The 23202-nt window shown below is 36.9% G+C and overlaps 1 protein-coding gene across 5 annotated transcripts in view; it reads left to right on the forward strand.

The window, feature by feature from the left end:
- The window catches only part of KLHL28 (kelch like family member 28), a 49374-nt gene that overhangs the window by 23850 nt on the left and 2322 nt on the right, over nt 1–23202 (forward strand). For 2 of the 5 annotated variants that reach the window (XM_072629279.1, XM_072629276.1), the window contains 3 exons: nt 4329–5227; nt 19944–20387; nt 22262–22470. In XM_072629279.1, the coding sequence (XP_072485380.1) occupies nt 4329–5227; nt 19944–20387; nt 22262–22470 (1552 nt within the window). Of the gene's footprint in view, nt 1–1112; nt 1249–4328; nt 5228–19943; nt 20388–22261; nt 22471–23202 lie in introns of all 5 variants that reach the window. The other 3 variants (XM_072629275.1, XM_072629277.1, XM_072629278.1) reach the window with 3 other exon arrangements.

The raw sequence follows: 23202 nt of genomic DNA on the forward strand, positions 1-23202 counted from the left end.
TATTAACAACATATTCATAGTTGTGCTTTGTGTGATAGCAAAGAACTGTGAGCCAAGTGGTTACCTATTGATTAGGAAATGTCTTAACAAACTGTGCTATGTGAATTTAATGGAATATTATTTTGCAGTAAGAAATTACGTGTAGTAGAGAACCATCTTTGGAATCAGGAAAATCCTGAGTTCAAGTCCTGCCAGTGATACGTACTCTCTGGGTGATCTTGAGCAAGTCACTGAACCTCCTAGTGCCCCAGAGTGCTCTCAGTAACAACTTATACCTTGTAAAGTAGATACAGACTCACACTGGTAGAGGAAGTTTCCTTAACAGAAATCCCCTGTACCAGTGAAATTGTATGACCCTATCTGAGTTGGTCTGATCTAAGAAATGACAGATGTGAGAAATTCAGAGAAAATGGGAAGATTTGTATGAATTGATGTAGAGTGAAGTAAGTAGACTCCTACCCAAAATGTATACAATGATATAGTAAAGTAAATGAAAAGAACATTAAAAGAAATGCCAAATGTGTATAATTATATTAACTAGTCATTTCCCACTTTCCTTGCAGCAGAGAGAGGCAAGACATTACAGGGCACAATGTTTCATGTAGTGTCAGATATGGTCACTATTTCTTGATTTTGCCTATCTGTTTTTCTTTGTTACAAGAGAAGATTTAATTCTGGGTATTTTTAAAGGGGATCTTTTATCTAGAGTCACCTCCTCACCACAGTAAGTCATCATTTTGTACATTTTTATAGGATTTTTATTTTAAGGATTTTATAGAGGACTATCATATCTACTTACCCTTTCAAAAAGTACAATAATCTGTTGTTTGATCAGTGAATTATGTCCTAACCTTCCCTTTAATAATATATTCTAGAATTTTGCCAGAAATTTAAAAAAAAACAAATTTGCCAGTAGCTGACATTTTCCAGTCTCTTCCTCTTATGAAAATTGGGATATTTGCCCTGTTTATATCAACATTAAGAAATTTTAATCAGATTAAGAAATCTGTGTATGAAGTTGCCAAGCATAATGTACTTTTTAATCTTGCGTTATTATGATATGCCTAGACATACACTAATAGAGACATCTTCTTTTGTGTCCCTTTGACAAGATGTGAGTATTTCAAATGCTACTTCAAGAAGGATCAGGAATTTATCCTACATTGATAATGGCGTTCATACATCTGGGCTGGATGAGCCTTTAAAATGAAACAGAACATTTCCCAAAGGAGAGCTACAGGGTTGAAGGTGAGAGGAGTTATGTGCAGATATAGATTTAGTTCTTTGCAGAGTGACCTGTACAAATGTCCCCTACAGGGAATTTGATGAGCATCCAAGAACCTTATGTACAAAGGTCTTGTGCTACATAGAATACAGATGGAGCATAAAGAAGGGTCTTCCTGAGGAAGAGAGTAGCAGAGGTTGTGGAGAGATACTGTAGAGGAAGAAGACAGTAGGAGCCCAGAGGATAGGGGAATAATACATACATGTCTCTTTGCTGGTACTATGTCGCTTGAACTGGGTAGGCATGTGTAAGAAAGATAAAACACAGCACATTTGAGGGCTGCTAGCACAGGTTCACTCTTGATTTGGTCAGACAGGGAAGATACTAAAAAAAGGGTTAATTATCTTACTTTATTCTAGTCTAGTTCTCTCAGAAGAGGTTGCTGATAGTGAGAGCACAAACTTCTCCAGCATTTCCTAATCACCCTTCTCACAGGGACCGGTGAGAAAGGGGGTAACTAGCCCTACGTCTTGATGGGGTCAGTCGAGACAGGCACAACTTGTGCTTCCCTAATTACTCAAACCTCAATAGGGGCCAGTTGAGGCAAACACAGATTCCTCCCAAGCCTTGATGGGGGCTGACCAAGGCACGCACAGCATTCCAGCTTGTGCATTCAATCCTAAGGTTCCCCCCTCCAAGCCTCAGTGGGGGCCAATTGAGGCACACACAGCATTTGTGTATTCAGCCCTAAGGGTTTCCCATTCACTGACCAGTGACCACCTGCTTTATAGGCCAACAGACAAAGAAGGCATGTTGCCAGCCATGGCCTCCCAAGTTTACATCACCTCATCCCTGTATCTCACTGTGCAGCCACAGTGGATGTTTATGTTATTTACCATTACATAACTGTGTGCAAGTGTGGTGGAGATGTGTTGAACCATAACTGTGGGAACTCATATCTAGTACCTGGGAACTGGAGATTGTTATGGCTATGGATCCTGGGAAACTGAACTCTGAGAAATAATAACAAAAATTCACTTTACACACTAAAATCCACCTTACTTACAGTAAATTCACCTTACATACAGCAAGGTAGAACATATCACTAGAGAACATTGATTAACTGCTTAGCAGCTCTAAGTCCCTTCCTTTTCCAGGAGGTTACCAAGTAAGGGCAGTACTATAAGTTGGAAGAGCGATATAAATCACTGGGAAGGTAAGAGCCTTCTTAGATTGGGCATTTATTGATTTTTTTAGCTACCCTGATTCCTTTTTCCTTTAGAGGTAGAGTTCTACTCAAAGTATTACTTTGTGTCTCAAGTACTGTATCTTTTTTTTAATGTTGTATGTTATTTTTATTTGTTTTGGTAAATGTTTTCCCATTACATTTTTTTAAATAATATTTAATTTTTTCCCCAATTACATTTGTAAAAACAATTTTTTAACATTTAAAGAAAATTGAGTTATGAATTCTTTCCCTCCCTTCCTGAAAGGATAAGCAATCTGCTATAGGTTATCCATGAATAATCACATAAAACATATTTCCATATTAGTCATTTTGTGAAAGAAAACTTGAACCCAGAAAGAAAAAAAAGGAAGGAAGGAAAAGGAAAAATAGTATGTTTCAGTCTGTACTCAAGATTCTGTCAGTTCTCTGAAGATGTTTAGCATTTTTCATCATGTGTCTTTTGGGATTGTCTTGGATCATTGTATTGCTGAGAATAGCTAAGTTATTCATATTCATCATACAGTATATAGTGTTCTCCTGCTTCTGCTCACTTCATTCTACATCAATTCATGTAAGGTTTTCCAGCTTTTTGGGAGAGTACCTTGCTTGTCATTTCTTGTAGCACAGTAGTATTCCATTGTTTAGCCATCTTCCACTTGATGGGCGTTCCCTCAATTTCTAATTCTTTGCCATTACAGAAAGAGCTGCTATAAATTCCCTTGTACAAATAGGTCTTCTTTCCCTCCTGGTTTTTTAAATTTCTTTGAGATATAGACCTAGTAGTGCTATCCGTAGATCAAAAGGTAGTTTGATAGCTCTTTGGACATAGTTACAAATTGCTCTCTAAAATAGACATATCAGTTCACAGTCCACCAACAGTGCATTAGTGTTCCAGTTTTCCCACATCTCCTCCATCATTTATCATTTTCCTTTTCTCTCTTATTAACCTATCTGATAGGTATGAGATAATACCTCAGAGTTGTTTTAAAGTGCATTTCACTGAATTGATAGTTATTTGAAGCACGTTTTCTTATGACTTAGATATTTTTGGTTTCTTCTTCTGAAAATTGCATATTCACATCCTTTGATATTTAAGTACTGTATTTTCAACAAATAGCAAGTCAACAGGAAAGGGAAGAGAAATTGTTCCAGCTATTTATGGGCTTAGGTTTAAGTCCTTTGCATTTTTTTGTTAGATTACAAAAAATTTGTTTTATAGTTGATCTTTTATTAGCCTGAGTGCTTGCTTAGGAACTGAAGAATTTGGACATGAACCAAGGTCTGGCAGTCCTCAGGAAAAACTCTTGGTAGGGCCAAAAAGAGCCATGTTCAAATGTTCCTACGGTAAATCTTAGATAGTTGCAAAGTGAGCCTTCATAAAGATTGTATAACAAATTCAAGAGTGAATCCAGTCCACATGAGTTTATAGCTTTAATAATGAAGGTGTAGGTTATAATAAAAATGATTAAATATCACCATTTCTGATCTCAGTATTGAGTCTATTCTAAATTAGGCCTTTTATATTTGAATTTCATCAGTGTAGTTGTATTAAGAGGTTAGATTTGAAATTACAAAGAAAAGTACCATAACACAATGAAAAAAGCACTAACTAGTCTTAGCTTTTCACCTACACAAATATGTTATCTTGGATGAATCACCTAACCCCTCTGGGCCGAATTTTCATTAAAATGTTAGAGCTAGATTAGACTTTTTAAAATTCCTTTCCAACTCTAAAATACTTTGTTGAAGTACTTGAAATGAAAGGCTTGACTTTGAAAAAAGAAAATATTGACTTTTCTTTGTACTGTTAGAAAGAGGATAATTTGGTAAAATTTCTTTTGAAAATAAAACTGTCCATATTTTCTGTTTTTACAGATGGACCAGACGCCCCCAACGTACATGCTTGCTAACTTAACCCTCTTACATTCTGAACAGCTTCTGCAGGGTCTGAACCTTCTTCGTCAACATCATGAGCTCTGTGACATTATTCTTCGAGTTGGTGATGTTAAGATTCATGCTCACAAAGTGGTGCTTGCCAGCATCAGCCCTTATTTCAAAGCCATGTTCACTGGAAACCTTTCTGAAAAAGAGAACAATGAAGTTGAGTTTCAGTGCATTGATGAAGCCGCACTGCAGGCCATAGTGGAATATGCCTATACAGGGACTGTGTTTATTTCCCAAGACACAGTAGAGTCACTCCTTCCAGCAGCAAACCTACTCCAAATAAAACTTGTGCTGAAAGAATGTTGTGCATTTCTCGAAAGTCAACTTGATCCTGGAAATTGCATTGGAATTTCTCGTTTTGCAGAGACATATGGCTGTCATGACCTCTACTTGGCAGCCAATAAGTATATTTGCCAGAATTTTGAAGATGTTTGTCAAACTGAAGAGTTTTTTGAGCTCACACATGCAGATTTAGATGAAATTATTTCAAATGACTGTCTTAATGTTGTTACTGAAGAGACTGTTTTTTATGCACTAGAATCTTGGATTAAGTATGATGTACAAGAACGTCAGAAATACTTAGCACAGCTGCTTCATTGTGTTAGATTGCCATTGTTGAGCGTTAAGTTTCTTACTAGGTTATATGAAGCAAATCATCTTATTCGTGATGATCACACATGTAAACATCTATTGAATGAAGCTCTAAAATACCATTTTATGCCTGAACATAGACTTTCCCATCAAACTGTCCTGATGACACGACCTCGCTGTGCTCCAAAAGTACTTTGTGCAGTAGGAGGAAAAGCTGGACTGTTTGCTTGTTTGGAAAGGTAAGCGAAAAAAAATGTAAGTGATTGACAGAAGAGAAAACACAAGGGGATTTTTGGGTAGGTTTTTTGTGTAATTACATATACATATATATGTATTTTTTTTAAGAAAATGAGGTGACTTCATTTTATAATTAAGATTTGATTTCTCTAGTGTTTGGAACTCAGGCTTTTTTTTCCAATAAGCCTAATTTTTTTTTAAGTTGAAGCCAACAAAATGTTTAAAATATGTTGGAACTTATGTTCATAATACTGGAGTTTTCTTTTTCATATTCTTATACAGGATTCCTGTTCACTTATTTCTTCTTTAATCTCTCCATTTTCATCCTATTTCTCTTGCTTAGATTTCTCTTAGGTTGCTTTTTTCTCTTCTTTTCATAGTCTCCTTTCTCTTCTTATTTGCCTTTCTGACTTTACACTACCTTTTACAGTAAAAGTGAAAACTTGAAGCTCAGAAAATTCGAGCATATAGTAATTATCAGACCCTGAAGCAATTTAAGTCACAGACTGGTTTCCTCTTTGACCAGAGAAGCAAGCTGTGCCCCAACTTATTCTTACAACTCTTGGATAGATAAAATAAAACAAGTTCTAGACTTCTTGTACCCTCTTGTGCACTATTAACAAATCACCCAAATACCTGTACAAAGGACAAACCCTTGGGCTCTGAACATACAGTAGATATTATCAGCTTGTTACAACCACTCTCACACTGAGATTGGTCAGTGTGAAGCCCTAAGACTACTGACAGTACATGATCTCCCTTCATCAACTTGTTTGGCTAGTTTTCCTGAGCTGTAATCTACTACAATGGCATAATAATGGCTTCTCTAGAATTTGATGATACACTTCTGACATTACCTACTATAGTGATTATGCTAGGGAGTAATTTAGTCACAAGTCTAGGGTAAGAGATGTATATAAATGTTCCCAAAGCACTGACTGCAATTGATATTTCAAACTGACCTTTTTATTCCACTATAAATTCTTATTTATTGAAAATAGTTTTTGAGATCAGCCTACAAGTTACTTATATTCCCTCTCATATCTCTGAGCACCTGGGATTTGGTGAGGGAAAGGAATACTTAATTTGTTGGTGCTCTGTGTTCAAAAGTAAGTTATGGCAAGGGATGGGATATGGGGAGTTTAGGACCAAGATAGAGTAGCAGGAAGCACTACAACCAATGAATTTCCCCTCAAAACTTCTCCAGACATATCTCGAAAATCCACCATACTAAATACAGATGAAGAAATCCAAGAAAACTTGATGAGTCGTTTTTCTGGCCCAAGTTGGCATAGAGTGTCAAGACAGACAGGTTTGTGGACACTTGGGATGGGGTCTGATCAGGAGCTGGGCCATGGAGCATTACAGTGCCCAGGGAGAAATGGTGCAGAGGAGCAAAAGGAAGTTCTATACCTGTATCAAGGCACTCTTAACAGGAATGGTGCAGTGTTGTGCACTACCCAGGTCTTCGTCACATATCTAGGGCAGTCTGAGGGGTTCTAGACCCAGGGGAAGGGTACCCCAGTAGGGAGCAGTAAAATTCCCTGGGCTTTGTACTGAAAGATGAGCATCAGCAGTGTGATTCATATTATAGGGGGCACAGTGGGGCCTCAGTTTCCATTTCTAGCTCAGTCTGAAGCCTACAGGGGAATAATCAGAGAAGGAACCTCATACCAAAGCAGAGCTGGCAGTTCTGTCACTCCTAATGAGTAGAATTTCCCAGCTGGCAGATAATGATTAAATCCAGCAGCTATCAGTTGTTGTCAGACCAAACCAAGGTCTGAAATTTGCATAACTCAGACCAAGGGGGCAGAGAACATACTTTGCCCTAGAATAGATCACTTTCAGAGTACTGAAAGCTTCCAAGTTCTCAAGCTGAGCTGTCCCTGAGATTCTGGAATAACACAAAAATCAGTACCCCAAGAAGGCAGCATTAGGACTCACCTATACAAAGTCCAAAATCAGGAAATAGGCCAGAAGAATGAATAAACAAAAAGAATTCCACTACACAAAGCTATTGTGGTGAGAGAAATGCTCAGAAATGAAACCAAAAGAAAATTATTTCAAAACATATACAAGCAAAATCTCAAAGGAAAACACAGCATGGGCACAGATTCAACTAGAATTCCTGGAAGAGATGAAGCAAGAATTAAAAAAAAAGTTTGGATTATTTTTCTCAGTAAAATAAGAGTGATAGAGAAAGAAATTAGAAGTGACATTATAATAAGTAAAATCCTATTTCATTGTTGAAATAGTGTGAAACATGATGAAATGAGCTCTTCCTTGGGTGGAGAAAAAAGAAAAGAGAGCTATGGAAGAAAAAATTGGAAAGGAAATTAAAAGCTTGGCACATGAGGTACAAAACCTTACCCAAGCAACAAATTCCCTGAAAATTAGAATGAAACAAGTAGAAGTCAACGATTCCATGAGACGATAAGAAATGTTAAAGCCAAAAACATGAAAAATAGGAAAAAAAATACAAGATATCCCATAGAAATAATAACTGACCTGGAAAACAGGTTGAGGGGAGATATAAGAATCATTGAAATCCTTGACAAAAAGGACCAAAAAAAAAAAAAAGCCTAGACATATTTCAAGAAATCTTAAAACTTGCCAAGATCTTTTTGAACCAGAAGTCAAAGTGGAAATAGAAGTAATCTGCCAATCACCTTTTGAAAGAAACCTCAAAATGAAAACTCCTAGGAACATTATAGTCAAAATCCCGAGCTTTAACTTCAAAGAAAAAAACTGCAAGCAGCCAGAAAGAAAAAAAATGTAGGTATGAAGAAGCCACAGTCAGGCCCATACTTGAATTAGCAGCCTCCCCATAAAGGCTCAGAAAGCTTTGTAATATGATATTTCAAAAGGCAAAGGACATAGGCTTATAGCCAAGAATAACTTAACTGGCAAAACAGAATATAATCTTTTAGAGGAAAAATTAATGAAATAGATCATTACTAATTTAAAAAAAAAACCAATCCAAGCATTCCTGATGAAAAGACCAGAGATCCATAGAAACTTTGAATAGAATTTCAAATAAAGGAGTTAAAAGAAACATTAAAAAGTAAATCTAAATAATCATAAAAAACTAAACAAGGATAAACTGCTTATAATATGGGGAGATGATACGTGTCCCCTCTGAACCTTCTTATCAGGGGCCATAGAGGGAAACCAATTAGAAGGTCTGAGAGTAGTTCTGTTTTGTCTTGTTAATCTTAAAAGAAGAATGAAAAGAGAGGGAAGAGAAATACTTGGGGTGGGGGGAAGAAGAAACTATCTTACATAATCAGAATGTCCAAAAAGATGCATCCTATACAGCAAGGTGGAGCTGGGAAAAGACATGAGAGAACAACTGATGCTAGAAACAATCCTATCTGAACTGACCAAAAGAAAGAACAGTACACATGCAGAGTTGGGTATAGAAATACATTTTGAAGGGGAGAAGGGAGAATTTGAGGGTTTGGTTAAGTTAAGGGAGGAATTAGCCATAACCAAAGCAGACTCTAAAGACGTAAAAATATATATCTCTTTTTAAGATGACAAAGAATAGGGATTGGATGAGGTGCCCATAAATTGGGTAATGGGTGAACAAATTATGTTATATAATTGTGATGAAATACTATATTGCTATAAAAAATGAAGAGGTTAGTTTTAAAGAAAGCTAGGGAGACACACACACACACACACACACACACATACATATGAACTTAAATGAAGCTGACTGAAATGAACAGAATGAGAACAATTTATACAATGACAATAATATGATAAAAACAAGGACTCCAATCAGCATAATGACCAATCATGATTCCCAAGGACTCCTGGTGAAACATGCTGCTCACTTCCTCAGAGAGAGTTGAAGGGCTCAGACTGCAGAACAAGACATATACTATTTTAGACAATGCAATACAGAAATGTGTAGTTTGTGATGGGTTTTGTTATAAGGCAAGAAACAATCCTTGCTCTCAGAAAGGACACAATCTGTTGGTTGGGACAACATGTAAACAGCTATATAAAAAGATATATACTGGATAAATTGGAGATAATCTCAGAAGCAAGGCACTAAGATTAAAATATAAAAGGAAAGACTTTCTTTAGAAGATGAGCCTTTAGTTGAGACTTGAAGGAAATCAGGGAAGTGAGGAGGTGGAGTTGAGGAGGGAGTCCTAGACATGAGAAATAGCTATTTGAAAGAGAGTTAGGAGTTGTTGGAGTGCTGAGTAGGAGGAACAGCAAAAAAATCACTGTCACTGGATCACAGAGTACATGGAGGGGGAATAAAGTGAAGGAAGACTGGAAGGATAGGAATGGACCAGGTTATGAAGGGCTTTAAAAGCCAGAGGTCTTATATTTGGTTTTGGAGGTAATAGGGAGACCCTGGAGTTTTTTCAGTGGTCAAACCTGCTCTTTATTATGATCTTTTTTTACAGCTGGGTGAAGGATGAATTGGGGTGGAGAAAGACATAAGGCATGGAAACCAACAGGATATTGCAAATGTCTGAGGTGATAAGGACCTGAACCAGGGTGATGATGGTGTCAGAGGAAAGAAGGGGTATATATAAGAGATGTTACAAAGGTCAAATTGATAACACCTGATAATTGAAAGAGTAAGGAGTTGAAGTTGATACCTAGTTTGCTAACCTGGGTGGTGAAGAGGATGATGGTACCTTCAACAATGAAAGGTAACAATTAGAATAGTGGAGGTTTTAGCGGGGAAAGAATGAACAAGTTCATTTTTGAACATGTTGAATTTAAGATGTCTGAGGGGAATCCAGTTGGAAATGTCCAATAGGCAGTTGGAGGTTTAAGATTGGAGGGCAGGAGGGAGGTTAGCAGACTGGACAAGTAGATATGGGAGTAGTGCCAATGCAATATTCACAGCACCTATGGCAGCCATGAATATACTTTTACAGTTCTGAATCACGAAATACAACAGACTCTCCACCAAAACATTTATTCAGACACCAGAAAGCCAAATCCCAATACCAGGAAGCCAAATCCATCATAGTAACAAAGAAATCAATACACAATAACAATGCAGAGGGCAACACCAGCCCCAAGCCTTCCTTCTCTTAGGCTTCCCACAAAGCAGTTCCCTTAAACAAGTCAGACAGGTTCCCTTAAACAAACCCTTTCATTCACACTAGCCAGCAGCCTGCTTTTCTCTCCCTCAGTTCTGACTGCTCTGATCAGTTTCCTTTTGGCTTTTCTCTAGCTCTGCCTCTTCCTGCTCTACCCCCTTCAACAAGCTCCTCCTGCCACAGACTCATGTGACTCAGACTTCAATGTGACCCATGCAGTTCACATGGGCCTAATAATGAATGGGAAGGATCTTCCCATTTAAATTACTATTACATGTGGCCCCAAGATCTTTCATATTCATAACATAGGTCGTTGGGGCAACTGGTATCAACAGAACTTTATTGGGGATAACAGAAAGTAAATATATAAAACAATACCTCAGGGTGGGGTTTGCACACAAACACCTCATCATTTCCCCCTTGAATGAATGGGGCCCAAAATCTTGGGGTAAGGAGCGAAGGTCTCTTCTTCCATAGCTACTTCCTTCTGAAATAGGACATAGAGTTGTCCTTGCCCCAAGAGGTCCCATTCAAGGGATCAGTTCTTTAGCTGGCATCTGGAGCTTGGGTGACACCAGATCCCAGGGTGACATAGTTGTGAAGAGAGGGTGACATCCTACTTAAGTGATCAGGCATCTGCAGGTGGAGGGTATTAAGCCTGCAGAAAACAAATCTGACAAACAAAGTGAACAGACAAAAAACCAAAAAGAAATAGGGAGGCAATAACCAGAAGCAGGGTATATAGGGACAGTCATGCTTCTGGAGTCCATGAACCCACTATCATAGCCTTATTCACTGTTTACTGTTTTCTCATTTGTAGTTTTGGGGTCATCATTCTGTCTAGAGGTATACTTTCTTTAATCTGAACTGGAGCCTGGCCCATTTCCTATTCTCCTTGCAGGTGTGATGAACTTGGATATAGTGTTCCAGAAGGATCTGTAGGGGCGGTTCTTATTTTCCTGCTCAGTCTAACATTAAGCCCCTTTTCTCGATACATTTTGTGTAGTTTGTTAGTTGGAATGCCATCTATTCTTCCAAAATCTACGCCTCTCAATAGAGCAGTAAATAATTCTTTTCTTGTCAGTGTATTCTAACATTGAATCCACTGGTTATTTACTTTTCTCTCGAGGAAATTTACCTTTTTCACTGATTCTCACCATCCCAGATACCAATGATTCTTCTTTCTTTTGGGTGAACTGACTCAAAATGTCTGCTGAGTAAAATCCTCACTTACCTCCCCAAACACTGTGTGACCCCCTTGATTCTCCCATTGTGCTTCTGCCTGAAAAGCCTCCCACACGTTCTTCCTCTTATTACTTTTTGGCTTCTTTTTGTGAACTAAACTACCAGCAGCTTTTTCTTCTACTACCTGAGACTTTCTAACTTGCTCTAATAAAGGAGAGTTTGAATGCTACAGCATCAAAAGCTTCTCATTCAGACTAGCCAATTCTCTTTCCATATGAACTTTCTCTTCCAGCAGCTTATCTTTGCTTTTACACATAAGATGATAACTTGTTAGCAAGGCCCAGCCTCTCCTACGTATACACCTGCCAGTTCTTTCCCTGGTTCTATTGGTATTCCTTGTAAACATTTCTAAATCTCTGGGTTCTCCCTTCCATAGCCTCAATTCCCAGTCCTCATGGAGCACTGTGCTTTCAGCCCATTCTCTTGCTGGGGAAGAATAAGGTAAATCCACCCATTCTGGGATATCCATATTTTCCTCTAAAACTTTTCTGTTTCCAAATAGAGGTCTGATATTTCATGATCCTAGTCTTGTTGCCATTTATAACACCATTATGATATTCACAATGCCTATGGCAGCCATGAATATGCCAGCACAATTCTGAATCATGAAATACAACAGACTCTCCACATGGAAGACAGAACCAAAATATTTATTCAGATACCAGAAAGCCAAATCCATCATAGTAACAAAGAAATCTATACACAATAACAATGCAGAGGGCAGCCCCAGCCCTAAGCCTTGTCTCTGTTAGGCTTCCCACAAACTAGCTACCTTAAACAAATCACTGACAGGCTCCCTTAAATAAAATCACAAATAAACTCTCTCATTCATGCTAGCCAACAGCCTGCTTTTTTCCTCTCCTTCAGTTCTGACTGCTCTGACCAGTTTCCTCTCAGCTTTCTTCAGCCTCCTCAGTTTCCTCTAGCTCCACCTCTTCCTATTCCACCCCCTTCAGCAAGCTCCTCCCACCACAGACTCAAGTGACCCATGCAGGTCACCTGGGCCTGTTAATGAATGGGAAAGATCTTCCTATTTAAATTACCATTACAGAGAGTCATATGCACAGAAATGATAATTGCATCCATGGAATCTGATGAGATCAACAAGAGAAATAGTATAGATGGAGAAGAGAAGACATAGTCTATCAGAGTCTTACAGATTACTCAGCCAGTGTAACCTGGATAAAGATTCTACAAGGGAGATAGAGAAGGAACACTCAGGTAGGAGGAAAAGCAGAAGAGAGCAGTGTCATGAAAACCCTGAGAGAGAAGAGCGTGATTAACAGTGTCAGAGGCTGCAAATAGGTCATAAAGGAAGAGGATTGGAAAAAGGCCAGACTTGACAATTTCAATCATTTACAACTTTGGAGAGAACAATTTTGGTTGAATAATGAGGTCAATTGGAGTTCACTGTACTCAAAAAATACAAGTTATGCAATCTAAGTGAAAGGGATGAGTATTTACAAAAACATAAATTGCCCAGATTAACAGAAAAGGAAATGGAATACTTGAATAACCCTGTCTTAGAAAAAGAAGTTGAACAAGCCATCAGTGAGCTCCCTAAGAAAAAATCCATGGGACGAGATGGCTTTACAAGTGAATTCTACCAAACATTTAAGGAACAGTTCCAATTCTATAAACTATTTGGGAAAATGGGCAAAAAACGAGTCCTACCAAATTCCTCTTGTAGCATAAATATGGTGACATATATTTAAACTAGGAAAAACAAAAACAGAAAGAAAAGTGCAGACCAATTTCCATAATGAATATTGATACAAAATTTTTAAGTACTAGCAAGGAGCTTTCAGTAAGATATTGCAAAGATTATACACTGTGACCAGGTGGGATTTATACAGGACTAGTTCATGATTAGGAAAGCATATCAGCATAATTGATCATATCAGTAATGAAAATAACAAAAATCATATGATGATCTCAGTAGATACAGGAAAAGCCTTCAAGTACAACACCCATTCCTATTAAAAACACTAGAAAGCATAGAAATAAATGGAGCTTTCCTCAAAATGATGAGTAATATCTATTTTAAACCATCAGCAAACATCTGTAATGGGAATAAGCTAGAAAGCTCAGTGAAATCAGAGATGAAGCAAGGATGCCCATTTATTACCATGTTGTATTAGATATACTATAGCTACATCAATAAGAGAAGAAAAAGAAATTGAAAGAATTAGAATGGGCAATGAAGTAATAAAACTATTGCTCTTTGTAGACAATATGGTATAATTAGAGAAACCTAGAGAAACAACTAAAAGACTATTTGAAAAAATTAGCAACTTCAGCAAACTTGCAGAATATAAAATAAACCCACATAAATCATCAGTATTTCTTTATATTGCTAACAGATTGCATTGGAGAGGCAGAAAAATAAATTCTATTTAAAATAACTAGTGGTATGTACTAGGAGTAAGAGAAAAGGGAGAGGTAGAACGTAGCTAAGCATCTCTCACAAAAGAGGGAAGAAAGCTTTTACAATGAAGAGGAAGAGGGGAAAGATGAAAGGAAACGAACCTTACTCTCATGGAATTTGGCTTAAGGAAGGAATAACATACACTCCATTGGATATGGAAATCTGTTTTTCCCTGTAGGAAGGCAAGGGGGAAAGGGATAGGAGAGGGAAGATAATAAAAGGGACAGCAAATTGGGGAAAGGGATAATCAGAAGCAAATGCTATTGTGGGAGGACAGGTAAAGGGAGGGAAAGGAATAAAAGAAGGACAGGACAGAGGGAAATGTGGTTAGTCTTTTACAACATAACTATTATGGAAGTGCTTTGCATTATTACAGATGTATGACCTATGTTGAATTGCTTGTTTTCTCAATGAGGGAGGGAGAGAATATGGAACTCAAAGCTTTAAGGATGAATGTTAAAAATTGCTTTAGCATGCAACTGGAAATTAAGCTATACAGGCAATGGAGTACAGAAATCTGTTTTGCCCTACAGGAAAATAGAGGGAAAGGGGGATGGAAAAAGGGTGGGTTAGAAGGGAGGATAGACTGGAAGAAGGGGTGGACAGGGTGCATGCTCTCCTGGGGTGAGGGGTGGGGAGAGATGGGAAGAAAATTTTGAATTCAAATTCTTGTGGAAGTGAATGTTGAGAACTAAAAAATAAATAAATTATATAATTCAGAATAAAATAAATAACTAGATGTAATATAAAATATTTGAGAGTCTGCCTGTCAAGACAAACCCAGGAACTATATGAACACAATTATAAAACACTTTTTACACAAATGAAGTCAAATCTAAATTGTTAGAAAAATATTAATTGCTAATGGTAGACTGAGCCATAATAATGATAATTTTATCTAAATTAATTTACTTATTCAGTGCCATACCAATCAAGCTACCAAATTTTTTTTTATAGATTTAGTAAAAATAATAATTCATTTGGAAGAACAAAATGTCAAGAATATCAAGGGAATCAATGAAAAAATTGTGAAGGAAGATGGCTTAACAGTACCAGCTCCCGTACAGTACTACTAAGCAGTGATCGTCTTTAAAACAATCTGGTACTGGCTAAGAAATAGATTGGTGGACCAGTAAGATAGATTAGGTACACAAGATGCGTTAATCTAGTGTCTGACAAATCGAAAGACCCAAGATTTTGGGACAACATGAACTTCTTTGACAAAACTGCTAGAAAAACTGGAAAGCAGTTTGGCAGAAATTAGATACAGACCAGTATCGCACAATATATACAAGATCAAAATGGGTACATAATTTTTATAATAAAGAGTGATATCGTAAACAAATTAAGTGAGCCTGAATAAAGGAAGAAATTATGATCAATAATAGAAGGCATCACAGGATGTAAAATGGATATTTTTTATTACATTAAATTAAAAAGGTTTTGCACAAACAAACCTAATGCAGCCAAGATTACAAGGAAAGCAGAAAATGGGTGAATGGGGGATTTTTGCAGCAAGTTTCTCTTACAGAGGCCTCATTTCTCAAATATATAGAGAACACAGATTTATAAAGAATTCAGGTCATTCTCCAATTAATAAGTGATCAAAGGATGTGACTAGGCACTTTTCAGAAGAAGAAGTAAAAACTATCTACGTACTCATGAAAAAATGCTCTAAGTCACTATTGATTAGAGAATGGAAATAAAAACAACTTTGAGGTATCACTTCATATCTATCAGATTCACTAATATGACAGAAAAGGAAAATGACAAATTTTGGATGTTGTTAGTATTATTAGCTGTTCTGTCTTTTATCTATAAATAAGTGAAATAAATTTCCTAGCTTTATTTAACATTTGTCAAGTTTATATTTTCTAGATTATATACAGGACTTAATTTGACAAGTTGTTAATCATTGCTCTTCTGAATTTTGTTTTCTGTAGTAGAGAAATGATTGATCAGTGTATTCCCTAATCATTTCATTTGTTCCCAGCTTAATGACGTCACTGAAGATAAGGGGCACATAACAAAGACAATGTGCTTATTAAGTTCTTAATGAATTGCAAAGATAGTGTCTGCACTCTGCTACCTTGAGATCAGGAAAAAAAATTTCTAAACAAAATTGATGGAATTAGATGTCAACTGACTGTTGACTGGCAAAAGATTGTCCATGTCCTTTACATCCCTTTAAAAAGCAAGACACTCTTTAAAGGAGGCAGTGGAGGAGACAAATAGTTGTGAGGAATATGACCTGGCAACAGAGAAGAGGGGCAGCTGTAAAAGAAGAACCTTTGAGAAGGGATTGTTCCCTTACACCTGTGCCAAAGGATAGGGCTGACATTTCTCAGTAGAAGAACCACAAACAGCAAGGAGCCTGACAAGGTGGACCCAGGTAGAATTTTAGGCAGGAGACAGCTTTGAGGAGTATGTCAAGAGAACCAGTCCTGATCAGCTAGGATCCTAGTTGAGCTATCTGTCCAACAAAGATGCCACACACAGGAAGAGCTGTATGAGGACACCACAAGAAGGGAAAGGACATTGGGCCCCCGAAGCTTCTGAGGTGTGAATTACCTTGTTTTTATGTGTTCCCTGAGTTTGTCAGATATCACTGACAGGAGCTCAGTTGACACTTCTGCCATTTGTGGTGGTGTCCAAAAATATGCATCTGGGCCAATGTAAATGCAGTAAGGACAGTTAAGTGCTCATTTCCCATCTTATGTTTCTTTCATATCAACTCCTTGTTAGCTCTTTTCATTCTCTTATTTCCACTGCAAAAGTTTTCTCTTTTTAAGAGAAGACATGAGCAAAATGATAATTGGCTCAGCTTCTTTTATTTTTGTTCCATCCATCCCAGACAGAAATCGTCTCCCTTCTTTGATCCTCCTTTTTTTCCCATTATAGTTTTAAAAAACAAACTCAACAAAACTTTTTTGTTGTCCTTAGCTTACCTTACCAATCTCAGCTCATTCTGAGATTTAGCACTTTTCACACTATTTTTAAATGACCATATGACACTCCTTTATCCTCTGTTACCAGCCTTACTGCCATCTTCTACGCATTTCTTTTTGAAGTCTCAGTTAATTCCCTTTAGAAAGATTTCGTTTTTCACCTCATCACGATTTCTTTAAGATTCACTTCTATAGAAGTTCATCCCTAACTTTCTCCCATATATGCCTTCTAGGCTGATTTCTCCTATGGCATAAGCGTTCTACCCATCTTTCCTCTGAACTCCACATCTTAGAGGCATGGAACTCTTAGCCCCACTGTTCTCTCACAGACTGCAGTTAAGTGTTCACTTTCTTCCAAGGTTCCTGTCATTTTCCCACCAGAGAGGATTTCTTATGTATTGGTAGAATCAGATCCAGAATAGAATTTTCCTATGTGTTTTACTAAACCTTTTGAAGAATAAATCTATCATTAAGAGAGGTCAAGAAGTTATTGTTTGCTCTGCTTTTGGGAAAGAAAAAATTCCAGAAGGTATCTGGGTAATTGAAGTTCCTAATCACGACTGTATTATGCTTCTGCCCCAGATTTGTGAGATTTCCCAAACTCCTCCTCTCTTTCTAGTATATGCTGATGAACATATGGAATGTTCAGGAGGACTAGCACCTCTGGTGTGAGGGCTTGTCAAGTCCTTTTCGGGGCTACTCATCCACTGCTGGTGTCTATTTAATTCACCCAACTCTCACCTATGGCTCTAAGAAGCTATTGTATATGCAGCAGCCCTAGCAAACTGTCTTGGCAGACAAGCTAAACCAGATTGAGGGTAACTGACAGGTCTCAAAAAACTGTTGATGAATTAGGGAGATATCTACCCCAAGCAAGACTTTCCACTATAGAACAGATGTAAGAGAACAGTTTGTTCCAATGGCCATCAAGGCAGCTTAACCTTGGTCAGGCATCAAAGAAGTCAGGGTCATCCACTGCATCCTGGAGGGCCATCACCAAATCTTGACTTTTGTCCTGCCGCTGAAATTCAACAGAAGAGAGAGTGAGGCTGATGACTTTGTGCAACTCTGTCTCCCTTTAATCCAATTCACATAAAAGTTAAGATGTCGTGTGTGATGTCTGTCCTTTGTCCTCTTCAAAAACAAAGGATAAACAATAACAGAATGACAGAAGTTGTCTAATGACAGAAATTGTTCTGCTTATGTTGACTTTCACCAAAATATTCTCATCGTGTTTCTCCTTAATTCCTTGATTTCCTCATATGATCATGCTTTTTTAAAATAATTTTTATTCTGAGCTTTACAAGCAACAACGAATATCAAATTGCTTTTTTAAAGTATGTAAACTCAACATATTAGCATGGAAGCTGCCCTTTTGTGTCTCTCAGTGTCCTGTTCTCTTTTTTTAAAATCTTCAATGTCCTTCTTTAAAAAAAAAAAATTTCACATTGCTATCAGTATGGGTCACTGAGCAATCTACAGTGAATCCCAACATTTATAGCCTTGTTTCTTTCCTCCTTTTCTAGTCTCAAAACATAATGCTACATGCACTGTTCAGTTGGGTTATACTGGTCTATTTGCTTTTCCTTATACATAATACTGCACTTACCATCTTCATACCTTTGCATTGGTTGTTTCCTTTGTCTAGAATAGATAGTATTTCCTTCTTGCTTCTGCCTCTTGAAATCCTTTGTTTCCTTCAACTCTCAGCTCAAGCACCACATCTTCAGGAAGCATTTTCTGGTCCTCGCTGAGCTGCTAGTGACTTTTCCTCTTAGGTATCTTCTTTACAGGCATCTTGTATGTGTCTGTATTTGTACGTTTCCTTTATTAGAATATCATCATCTTAAGGATGAGGATTGTTTAACTTTTGACTTGGTATCTCCAACATTTATCACAATGTGTGACATATATTAGGTACTTAATGAGACACTTGTTGAATGATCAGTTAATTGAATATCACTGAATTTTCTCCAATTCTAACTTTAATTTAAAAATTGAAGTACTCTTCAGGCATAGTATAACTATTCCAAGAGCATTTCATTTTTCTGCACTCTTGCTTTTAAAAGAAGAGATGAACAAATTCTAGATTTCTCATAAGTTATGCAGTTTATAAGATTAGTAATACCTTATTATAATGGCGTGCAAAATATATTGAGCTAATACCATGAAACGAGGCATCATTATTGTTGTTGTTCAGTCATTCATTCATTTCTAACTCTGTAGGTCATATCATGCCATATTGCTCGTGGAGGTTTCTTGGTAAGGATGCTAGAGTGATTTGCAGTTTTCTTCTCCAGTGGATTAAGGCAAACAGTGATTAACTGATTTGCCTGGGGTCACACAGCTAGTAAGTATCTGAAGACAGTTTTGAATTCAGGTCTTCCTGACTCCAGGCCTAGCACTCTAACCACTGAGCCATCTTGCTGTTCCCAATCTCAAATAATGAGCTATTTTACCTTATTAGTATTTAATGGACATCTTGGGCAAATTGTTTTATTGAAACAAAACAGCAGGTATGCTGTATACTTTGGTTGCAGTAATTTTAGTGATTATACATTCAACCTCTGATGTACTCCCATCTTTCTTTCTACTTTGGATTATGTGTGATATAACCAAAAAGCATTTATTAAAGATATTGTGTTGGAGGCACAAAGCTAGTGCTGAAGATACAAATATAAAAATGAAAATTCCTGCCCTCAAGAAACTTACGTTCTACCAGGAGATACATATACTCATAAAAGTATATATAAGATATGTGTATATTAAATATAAGGTAATTTTTTTTTTGTAAAGGTGATGAGAAACATTATCATCTGGGGAAACAGGAAAAGCTTAATGTAGAAGATAGTGCTTTAAGCTAATGTTTGAAGAAAAATAGGAACTCTTAAGAGGCAAAGATGAAGACAGTACATTCTAGGGGGACATAGGAGACAGCCTGTGTATGGACTACTGAATCCGAGTTTTGAACATTTACATTCTTGGTTTATGTAACTGACATTTTCTTCTTCTTCAGTGTTGAGATGTACTTCCCTCAGAATGACGCCTGGATTGGTTTGGCATCCCTTAATACTCCTCGCTATGAATTTGGAATCTGCGTTTTAGATCAAAAAGTGTATGTTGTAGGAGGCATTGCAACTCATATGAGGCAAGGCATCAATTTCAGAAAACATGAAAATTCAGTGGAATGCTGGGATCCTGATACAAATACCTGGACATCTCTTGAGAGAATGAATGAGAGCCGAAGTACCCTTGGAGTGGTTGTACTAGCAGGAGAACTTTATGCTTTGGGTGGTTACGATGGGCAATCTTATTTACAGTCTGTAGAAAAATATATTCCCAAAGTTAAAGAATGGCAACCTGTAGCACCAATGTCTAAAACTAGAAGTTGTTTTGCTGCTGCTGTGTTGGATGGAATGATATATGCCCTTGGGGGCTATGGCCCTGCTCATATGAACAGGTATTTATTTTATAAATTCATATAATGCTTTTGAATGAATAAAAAGGTTTTTATTAAACATTCACTATGTACCAGGCACTATCCTAAACAGTAAAGAAGATAATCCCTACACTCATACTTTAATTAAGGAAAATAATATGTATAGAGAGAAGGAGGGGTCAACTGCAGGAAAGATGGCAAGGCCCAGGAGTTCTTAGGATATGTGAGATATCTGTCTTGCAGGGTAGGGGGAGTGAAGGGAAGTAGCAGTACATTTTATGTGGATTCACTTTTTAAATTTAGGTACCTAATAGACATAATCTCAAGCTGTAGTTTCAGATTGTAGGTTGTAAAAAGATACATATTTGATTTCTTTTCAGATTAATAAAATAGAAGAAAAACTAATTCACAGTAAACTTACATTTTAATTTATTATATATGCTATGTGTCTTAATCTTTTGAAACTATTGAATCCAAACTGAAATATAAATATAAATAAATGTGACTTTACTATATTCAGAAATATTCATTCAGTAAGCTTTTATTAAGTACCTACCATACGTCAGATACTTTGCTAGGTGATGAGGATACAAGAACAAAAATAAAACAGTGCTTGTTTTCTAAGAACTTAACAGTATATTGATCGGAAGAGACCATAGAGTGAACAAAAATACAAATGAATAGTTTGTCATTATAATGAATTAATCGGGATTCTTAAATATTATGTGGAAATGTTTTCACTGTATAGATTATGTTAACTATCAACACTATCTGTTTTTACTTCTGAAATGCATGAAAAAGAAGAGTGATCTGTTTGATGAAACTGAATTTGAAGAAGTGTCTGCAGTGCAAATATTTTCAAAATCCCCCCACTGGAGTGGCATTTTTTTTTTAGACTTAATCTCTACCCCTTGTTTATCTAACATGTATTATATAATGGCAGTCTGTTTGGGCCCTAAATGTGCAACACTATATTTTGAAAAACTGTTGCTTAGGAATTTGCCGGAGTGAGCAGTGTGTATTATGAATTAGGAAAAGGACCCTTAAAGAATTCAGCTTGCCATTGGCATTTGACCATATTCTTGTGGGTTTGGACCTTTTTTTGGTATACAGTATACATGTTCAGCCATCCAGTCTAATGATGAACTTCAGGACAACTTCCAGAAGCTCTCTGATTTTTAGTCAGGACCAAAATCACAATAATAAAGTCCTTGACCCGACAGGACTCCTTTTCTGATCCAGAACATCCCAGAAGTTTTTCTTTAGGGAAGATTCCAGGAAAGTCTGGATTGAATTGGACATTTATATAAGACAACCTGCAAGTCCCAACATTAACCTAGATTTAACCCTCACATACTTAAGATTCACCTGGATTTTAGAGATTATCCTAATTCTAGATAGATTGTGTGTGTGTGTGTGTGTGTGTGTGTGTGTGTGTCCATAGTATCAAGCGTGTATCCCTCAGCTCTGACCCAGACTTTCTGTGGTGATTCCAAGCTCAACAAAGTTATCTTTACTTTAGTATTTAGAAACCAGGGCAGGAAACTAATTATAATTATTGAATTTGGAGCAAAGCGATAAATCAGCTTGGTTCAACACTATCCCCTTTTTCACTCCTTTACCAGAACTCTATTGTGGTTAAATCTCAAGTTTGTGCCTTTTCAAATAGAGATAGCCCTTAGCTATTAGATCAGTTTTCATTCTATTCTTTTAATGGCAGAAGTCTAATGTTCATTCAGCATATCGATTTGTCTTTAGTTTTTGCCTAATCTTTTGACTGTGTAGTTGATTTCAGCGTACAATCCGCTTTCTTTCTTCATTTTACTTATTTATTGTTCTGAGATGTAGACCTGTAATATGGAAACTAATGCTTTCTTTTTTCTAAATGTCTGCAGTGTGGAACGTTATGATCCAAGCAAAGACTCTTGGGAAATGGTCGCATCAATGGCAGATAAAAGGATTAACTTTGGTGTTGGTGTTATGCTAGGTTTCCTTTTTGTAGTGGGTGGACATAATGGCGTTTCCCATTTATCAAGTATTGAAAGATATGACCCTCATCAAAATCAGTGGACTTTGTGTAGACCAATGAAGGAACCCAGGACAGGTAATAATCAGTATTACTTATTAAACACATCCATTGTACATCACTATGGAAGCTTTTCTTTTTGCTATCTACCCACATTACAAATATATAATTTTAGACAGAGACACAAACACACACACACACATACACACACACACACGCATGCATGATACACTGTGGGATGGTGGTATATTGGAAAGAGTCCCCTGGACTTGGAATCAGAAAACTACCGTATGACCTTGAGCAATAGTTCACCTTTTTGCGGCTTCTTTTTTTTTTTTTTAAACTAAACTCAGGAAAATGAAGTAATTGAACTAAATGATCTTTTAGGGTTCCTTCTATATCTAATATTTTGTAATTTGTGTAACTTACCTTTTTTGGAACATTTAAATCATACTTATATAAGCTTTAAGTATTACTTCTCATAGGATTCCAGTGCAGGAAAGATGAACTTGTAGGTTCTTTGGAAGAGCCAAATTGCCCTCTATGCCCAAATAAAATTATATCCTTATCTTAGGGTAAACATTTAAATTGTCAATATAATTTATTTATAGCAGTATAAAAATAGTAAACTATTAAATGGAAATATACTGTTTGAGGTCTGATCACAAATAGTTTTTATAGCATTTATTTTGGGGAAAGCCATCATTTAAAAGAGCAAATGAAGATAATAAAATTTTATCATACACAAATACACATACATATGCATATTTGTATATAATCATTGAAGTGTTAAAAACAGTTTTAGGAAAC

The sequence above is a fragment of the Notamacropus eugenii genome, chromosome 1, assembly GCF_028372415.1.
Source record: "Notamacropus eugenii isolate mMacEug1 chromosome 1, mMacEug1.pri_v2, whole genome shotgun sequence".
Lineage (NCBI taxonomy): Eukaryota > Metazoa > Chordata > Mammalia > Diprotodontia > Macropodidae > Notamacropus > Notamacropus eugenii.